Source organism: Anopheles gambiae, chromosome 3 (assembly GCF_943734735.2).
Source record: "Anopheles gambiae chromosome 3, idAnoGambNW_F1_1, whole genome shotgun sequence".
Lineage (NCBI taxonomy): Eukaryota > Metazoa > Arthropoda > Insecta > Diptera > Culicidae > Anopheles > Anopheles gambiae.
The window spans coordinates 35,866,405-35,874,925 of record NC_064602.1 but is presented as its reverse complement, the minus strand read 5'-3'; the positions used below and the strand labels follow the sequence as shown (position 1 = coordinate 35,874,925).

The window sequence follows — 8,521 nt, the reverse complement described above, 5'->3', positions numbered from 1 at the left end:
TTTGTTTTTTTTTTAAATTTGATGCTTTTTGTACCAGTTTTGTATCAGAGATTGGTCGTACCGTAATCGTGTGTGGCTTGAAGCTTGTTGTATGTGTAATGTTATTTTTTTTTTACAAAGACCGACATCTTCCGGTACCAATGTTTGATGCGGTCTCTTAATTGGCTAGAGTAAATCTCATCACACATCATCACACGCGTTGTTGTGTTGCCCGTTGCCCAATCGATATCATCGTGCTGTAACCCAGCCAAAGAGTATGTTGTATATTTGACACGTTTAACCATCCCGCCGCTGTGACCTCATTACGAGTAGGTTCTAAGTTTACGAGAAGGCTAAATTATGGTATCGTGCTCTTCCTGCCGCTCTCTTACCCAAGTATCTCAGTAGCGCTCAATCACAATCAATTCTAATCCCACACAAAGACGACCCGAGTACTTTTTGTCATATTCATCCACTTTTCATTTCCCATTACTGAATCAGTTTTCATCACTATCTCCAACCCGTTATTCCTGTTTCGAAATAATGCACAAATATTTAAGATTAGTTAAGAATAAGATCTCAAGTAGCATACAGTCAAACGTGCGGAAATTTAAAAGTGTTGAATTCATCATTCTTCTTTTCGATATCGATTGGAAGCAACGGCCGGTCTAAATCAATTGGTGCATGCGTGAAAACGGTACGAAAACCTCAAAAGGTTTCGTCCAATTATGTTACCAACTCTGTCTCTCTAATGCAGTGTTTTGAATGTTTTTGTGTTGTGTTATGATATTTGGTTTAGACTATTTTTGGAACGACCTTCAGTCGTTTATTTCTGGCGCAAGGCAGGCAAAATTTCAGATGTGCGGCGCAGTTTTGTTTTCTTTCGGTGTGCCTTAGGGAAGCTGAAGCCAGAAGAAACAAGCAAAAAGAGACATACGCGCCCTATCTCTATTTCGCAAATGAAGCAAAAAAAAAACTCGAAAGCAATGTTTGCCTTTTTAGTGACGTTTTGTAACGTTTATTTTTTAATGGTTTTGTTCTTTAGTTCTTTTTGTTACAAAAAAAAACAACTTTTACGCCGAGTGTGCGCGAACTGAGCCACCCGAATGCTAACCCGTTTTCGTTCGTGTGTTTTCGCCCCACAGGCACTAGCGCAAAGTGTGGAAAGTATTCTGGACTCGCTGATCAGTGCGGAACTAGAGATGAACAATCTGCCGTACGACAACGTGAACGATCTCATCAAGGGTCTGCAGGTATGGGGTGACGTGACGCATTTCGCGTGATTTCATCACTTCAATGAAAAAGGCACATGATGTAATGGTGTTATAATTTCTATCTTTGCAGATCCTGATAACGAACCTAGCCGAGTATAAGCAGCAAAACTATGCGATTGCGAGATCACTGCCGGTTAACGCGGACAGCCACGTCCGGGCAGCGGTCGAACAGATCGACGAACGAATCGACCTATTACGGCAGCGAGCGGAAAATGGCCTCGAAAAGATTCAGGTTCGTTCCCAAAATAGTAGTCCCCTCGCGGCAAAGCCGCACTGGGCAAGCGGTTAAATAACATCGCTCTTATGCTTTTTTATGCTTTACTCCCTTTTTTACAGCAAACACTGAAGCAACGCGAACAGCGGAAGGTGGAAATTCGGGACTATCTCGAGCTGTTGGAGGAAATCGAACGATGGCTTTCGGGTACCAGCATACAGCTTATGGAGGTGACCGAGTGCAGCACGGAGGAGGAAATGCGACGACGCAAAGAGCAGGAAAGTGCTGTGCTAAACGATTTGCGCGCCAAGGAACAGTACTTGCGCGATGTGCTGGACAAGACGGAATCGTACCTGGTGTACAAGGACGTGAGCGATCGGACGGTGACGTTGCGAGAAAATTTGACCCTGCTGATACGTATCCTGCGCGAAAAGGCCTTAATACTGGAAAATAACATTCAGCGGCTGGCCGATCATTTGCAACCTGCCGCTACGGTGGAGCAGACGGTACAACCGCAAACCGTAGACATTGAAAGTCAAACGAGCCCGCTGGCTTCGATGGAACCGGTGCCCGTTTCGCTTGATATAGTGCGCAGTGAAGTGCAAGTTCCTGCGACGGTTGCTGTGTCCACTCAGGAATCATCTGTGCAAACACAACCCGCACCCGAACACACGACCGATAACATCCTGATCATACAGTCCGTTGTTAACGGGCGGGAAACTGTGCAGATCTCCAATGTACCACGAGCACAGGGTATAGCTGACCAGCCCTTGGAAGAGTCTGTGGTTGTGGAAGCGAAGTACACACAACCCGCCGAAGGTAAAGAGAGTGAACGTTCCTCGGAGTTGCTGGTGAAAAACATTCCGACCCAATTCGAGACGACGTTTGTCGAACCAGACGAGACAACGACGGAGATTGTGGTAAACCGGGACGGCTCCAAGAAGATCACTCTGCGCAAGGTGGTACAGCCAGCCCAATCCATTGAGTCAACAATCACAGGAAAGGCTTCGATTGTAACCTCAGTCGAGTTGGCACCGGAGCAGTCTGATGCACCGGCAATAACCGCTGAGGAAAGTAGGGTGGTCGTCGACGTTGAAGGTGTTGACGTTGTGCTGGAAGAGCAGAGCACCGAGCAGAAGCAGCAAGAAGACCCAGTGTTAGAAGCTAGCTCACCACCTGCCGTCAGCGACTCGCCCGTGCTGGAAACGGCGCAAACCGTTGTTGAGGAGGTGCTGGAACAGCTGGAGCAGAAACTGATAACGGCTGAGCAGGCTGTCGAGCAACAGCAGCCGGACGAACCGTCACAGGTATTCGATTCACATGCTCAAAAAATCGCACCAGTAGAGTTGATTGCTTCTATCGTTGAGTCACAAACTAGCAGTAGTACACTATTAGGCATTGATGCTGCTGCTGCTGCAGTTGTTGCTGCTACCGCTCCTACCGATGCCACTGTTGCAATCGATTCCTTAAGCCTTACCGAACCACTTACAGCCGGCGGGGAATTAAGCGTACCGGTCGAAAGGCCAGTAGAGTCGCTGGAAGACATCTGGCCACCGTCGCAGTATGTGTGTGTAGATAACGTTCCGGAAAGATCGATACCGGTCTCACCGGTACATGTGCGAACGGAGGAAACGGTTGAAGTGCCTGTACAACGGCAAGAGAGTGAAGAGGCACAACAAGTATGGCCAACCAGCCCCGAACGTGGTTCTGATTACATCGAGATAGAGCCGAATGTTATGAAGCCTCAGGAAGTGAAGGAGGAAGAAACAATAGTTCCAATAGTGATGGAGGAAGCAACGCTAGAACACGTGGCAGTAGATCGAAATCAGGAAATTGAGGTTCCTATAGTGATGGAAGGAGTGATTAGCGTGTCGAGTGTGCCTGAGCCGGCTGATACTACTGGTGAACTTTTGGAACAAACGGTTCAAGTAAAGGAAGATCTTCCTGTACCAACACAAGTTACAGAAGTTCCCGTAGAAACGATCGTTGTGAAGATTGAGGATGAAAGCAAGCAATTGGAGCCTATTGAAACGGTAATTGTTGAAGCTCCTACCTTGACAGACGAGCCAACGCTGGAAATTATTGAGACAACTACGTTGAGTTCCGAACCTGTGGTGGAAACAACGATCACGCGTACCACCGATACAATCGAGGACAGTGATAGCTGCACTACAATAGTAGAAACGGTAGTGATAACCAAGACGACAACAACGGAAGAAGTGATCGAAATTCCGGTGGAGGTTGAACAGCTTGAAACTACTGCAGGCGATGATCAAGATGAAACGGTACTGATTGAAAAGGTGACTCATGTGACCACGATTGTAGAGCATGTTATGGTCGAGGGTGGAAGCGAGGATGCGCCTGAACGACCAACAATTGAGGAGATAACGAGTGAACCATCTGCTGAGACGGCACTGGTGAAGCAAGAACAACCAGCGCCACCGGAGCAGGTCGATGATGAGACGAACCTACAGGTACAGGTTGCATCGATCGGTGAAACGCAAAGCTCTTCGTTGCGAGTTTCGATGACCGTTGATCCTACCGAAACGAAGAAGATCAGTGTGAGCTTGATCGAGATTAAACCATCGACTGGAGCAGCTCTTGAAGAGGAAGGCAAACAGACGGCCGCACCAGAGTCGCTGGAGTTTGAAGAGATTTCCGGTCTAAAGGCTGTTGAAGTTGATCCGGGATATGAGGCAGATAAAACGGCTACCGCTGAAGGAGAACCCGATGACGACGATAAGAGCAAGAAGAAGCGCAAGAGAAAGAAGAAGGGCAAGAATGAAAACGAAAAGGCTAGCAATACCGATCAATCGGGACCGGAGCCGAAACCTGCTGCACCTGCCGATGGACGTTTGTCGGTGGCCCAGGAATCCGAGCAGCGGTTCGATTCGTACCAAAGCTTTACGGAGGAAGATCAACCACAGGTCAGCACCGTGAACGTGCTGGAAGAGGCAGTCGAGCCGGCGATGATCGAGGTGCCGATAACGATTCAGGAGAAGATTGTCGTCCCAACCGAGGTGATTGAGGCGATCTATACTGAGGATGTGCAGCAGCAAACTACTCCGATTGAGTTTGCTTCAGGACGGAGCGATTCGGTCGATGTCGAAATCGAAAAGATCACTTCCGAGCGGTTGATGGTACCGATCGATTGGGAGCAACGTTCGATGCAGACATCACCAGAACCAGTGATTCAGCGTACCTCACAGCAAACCTCTCCGCTTACGATCGAGCAGGAGGGTACCGAGCAGGAGACGAAGGAAATCCAAACCACAGCTGTAGAAGCGGCCGAGATTGAAACGCAAACCGCACAACCAGTGGAGCTAATTCAACAAGAAGCTCAAACGGACACGGTGGAGGAGTCGCCCGCTGCTGCACGTGAGATCGATACAGTGGATATGGCCAATCAAACCGTTCCCATTGAAACCAAGGAAACTCAACAGCAGGCCGAGAATGCGGAAGAAATCGTTGGTCCTATTTTGGGACAGATCGTGAAGGAAGTGATTGATCCAGCGACGCTCTACAAACCATCATCGATGCAAACCAGCCCGGTACATTTTGCTGAAGATGCTGAGGCACCGAAAGAGGGCGCAGATGTTCAGACGGCGGACGAAAGTGCACAAACAAGCTTCCCGGAGGTGCAGGATGCGAATGTGGAAACGGAGACGGTGAGTGTGGAAGACCGTGCCAACTCCCCGTTGGCGGAATCTCCAGCTGAGGTGCAATCTTCTGTTTTACAACCTATATCTACCACGGAAACTGCCATGCAGACGAGCCCGATGCACGATGTGACGGTTGCAGAACCATCCACCGTCTCTCCGAAGTACGAAATACAGGATGAAATTCTTATTCAAACAGTCGCACAACCCTCGGCACCAACCTTGGAAAGCGTTGATATGCAAACCGTGCAAGTGCCTACGATGGAATCGGACGCTCAAACCACTCCAGTGACGGTGACGGAAATTACCGAAACTGTCACCATTAGCACACAGACGAAGCAGCAAGAGTCTGCGCCAGCTGCAGAGGAGGTCGTAGAGCCAACGCACGATGATAAAGAAAGCAAGAACAAGCGTGACAAGAAGAAAAAATCGAAGAAATCCAAGGACAAATCGATCCCGATCGAGGTGGAAGTTAGTACGCAGATGGTTGTACCAAGCATGAGCGCTGCCGGTGTACCGTTGGTTGGTGCCGTTGGAAGTGAATCAGTAACGGTGACGAAAACAATCATCACGGAAGGCAAGAGTGCCGATGGACAGGGAGATGTCGGTTTGAACATACAGGTTGACATTGATCCTAGCTTCGGTACGGTTGAGCAGAGCACAATGGCTGGTTCCGCGAAACCATCTACGATGGTCAGCTGTCCCATCAACGAATCGCTGGACACGCTGCAAAGTCAAAATCTGCAGCTGAGCCTGTCCGATTGCTTCTCGATCATCAAGTCGCAGCAAAACTATGCCGAGAATCGCGTCATCCCGTGGCAGGACATTAATCGAATGATGATGAGCATCAAATTCCCGTCGGTATCATCCGCGGAGGGTGATGACCAGCGAGGTAACGCTTATCCCATCATCTGCTCCACAAGCTTACCTACGGAAGAGGACGATACGGGCGCCGCGAATGACGATCTACAGCACGTGCTGCAGCTATTGCAGGAGAATGAAAATAATCCAGCTGCACAGCAGCACCTCCTTTTCAATGTCGTGGAAAATGTTGTCAAGTCGCTGGAAGATCTCGATACAGGTGTTGCGCAGGCAAACGTCACCGACGGCCCATCGTCGGTGGAACGTGCGAAGCTACACAGGGTGTACAAAATTCGACTCATTCGCATCGAAGAGCACATCGTGAAGATAATTACGTACGTGCAGCGCTCTAAGACCGGTCCCAACAAGGAGGTAGACGAGTGCCTAAACCATCTTCTGCGCCAGGTAAAAGCATTAGAGCAAACCCTAGCCGATGGAGAACAGAAGCTGGATGCAAATGCTACCGAGCTGCGGACAATCAGCGGTAAGGTGCGTTCCCTAAGTAATACCGTCGCTGGAATTGAGGGAACCTTCAGTGATCTGGTAGCGAACGATACCATGTTCATCGCGACCAAGCTATGCATGATTCGGGAGTTTGAAATGAACTGTCGCGTCGCACAAAACTCCCTAACGGCGTGCACAAACGAGTACAACAGTCGGGAGCTGAAATCGGAGGACGATGGCAAGCTGGCGGGTGAGATGGAACAAATCGGCCATCAGCTGCGCAGGTTGGAGAATGGGCTGGTGCTGGAAAGCAACAAGCTGATCCAACTCGGCAGCCTTGCCGAAGAGTACGAGCAGACGCTGCTCGAGTTCCAGGAGATCACCGCCACCGCGGAAGTGTTTATCGAGAACGAGATCGTAACGAACTCGCTCGAGGAACTGCAGGAGGAAATGCAACGCTATCGTAAGTTCTTCGTGAATCTGAACCACTGCAAGGCGATACTGGAGTCGTTGGAAACGAACCTCGATCCACTGACGCGTCAGAAGTATGCCGAGCTGCACTCTTCGCTGTACAATCGTACGAAGGTGATCCTGGAGCGGGCTGTTGATCGAGCTGGTAAGCTTGCACTGGCAGCATCGCGCTGGACCGTGCTCGAGAAGGACATGGTCGCGGAGCAGCAGTGGCTTCAGGTGGCTCAGCAGCGTGTGCCCGATCTGAGTAATGTCTCGTCGCAGGACTACGAACGGTACATTACAATGTACGAGTCGCTCGACCAGGATATTGGCAATCACTTGACGAAATTGCGATCGCACAATGAGACGGCACGCCGCATGCAGGAGCTGATCTCCGCCCCGATCGTTGAGAAGGAAAGCAATGATGCGCTGGTAGTGGCGATGCAGCTAAAGGAAGAGGTGTCGCTCTACCTGCGCCTGCTGACCAAGTTCAAGACGCATTGGAATCAGTACAATGTGCACGCCGACCGACTGGGTGACTGGGTCCATCAGAACGAGGGCAGACTAGCGTACATCACGATCGAAAAGAACCTGTCCGAAACATCGGTCGATCATATGCGAACGTTCTGGGAAATTAAGGCCCAGTACGAGGTGCTCAACAACAAGGTGTACAAGAGCGCTTGCGAAACATTCGATCGTGCGCTGGATACGATCCCTGTGACAGATGAACAGCTACAGCGACAGCTGCACGGTCAGCTCCTCGACAACTGGTACGCCGTCTCGAGCCGCATCGACAACATCCAGCGCGACATTACGGACTCGATGAAAACGGAAGGTACGCCACCAAGCGACAAGCTGGCATTCATCGAGCAGGAGCTGCAGGAGATTGCACGCGAGTTCGACAGCACCAAGTCGGTGCTGAAGAGCCACGATGATCTGTACCTGTACATCGAGCGGATACACACGCTCAAAACGCGTATCCAGCTGATCGATACCGAGCTGGTCAGTCAGTTTGCCCTCGCCCTCGACTGTGACACGGAGGAGGTGAATGCGATCTTCACGCGATCACGCTTCTTGCTGCACCAGATAACGGATGAGCTGCAAGCGGCCGAAACGTTCTACGGTCGGTTGGAAGACATTGAGCAGGGCATTGCAGCTCAGGAGCAGCGCTTGGCAGATATTGCTCGTGTGCTGGATGAGTGCAGTGGTAGCGTTAATGGTAAACGATCGGCCATTGAGAAGGCTCTGGCGGACTGCAAAACAAGCCAAGAAGCACTAGGACCCTGTTGGAACGAGTTGATGCGCTTGCGCCAGATGCTTCACACGCTGCCGATGAACCTGAAGGTGTCCGTGTCGCCACTACAAACCGAGCGTGATCTGTCGACGCTACAAAACGTGCACAATGATCTGGAGCGCCGCTCGGAAGAGGTGATGACGCTGCTACGCAACCGTTTGGCACTGTGGAACAAGTTCCACAAGCAGCTCGACATGATACAGGAGCATGTGCAGGAGACGGAGTTCATGATGGAGCTGTTGCAGCTACAGGAAAGTGCCGACTACAACCGACTACTGAAGGCTACGGAACGGTTAGATGTAAGTGGATCATTGAAATCGTTTTTAAGGTTTTAAAGATGTAA

The 8,521-nt window shown here is 50.2% G+C and overlaps 1 protein-coding gene across 7 annotated transcripts in view; it reads left to right on the top strand.

Annotated features, from left to right (window-relative positions):
- Positions 1–8,521, top strand: part of LOC1271352 (muscle-specific protein 300 kDa) — an 85,138-nt gene that overhangs the window by 69,378 nt on the left and 7,239 nt on the right. For all 7 annotated transcript variants that reach the window (XM_061656727.1, XM_061656731.1, XM_061656728.1 and 4 more), the window contains 3 exons: positions 1,125–1,232; positions 1,324–1,485; positions 1,590–8,477. In XM_061656727.1, coding sequence (XP_061512711.1) covers positions 1,125–1,232; positions 1,324–1,485; positions 1,590–8,477 — 7,158 coding nt within the window. The remainder of the gene's footprint in view (positions 1–1,124; positions 1,233–1,323; positions 1,486–1,589; positions 8,478–8,521) is intronic.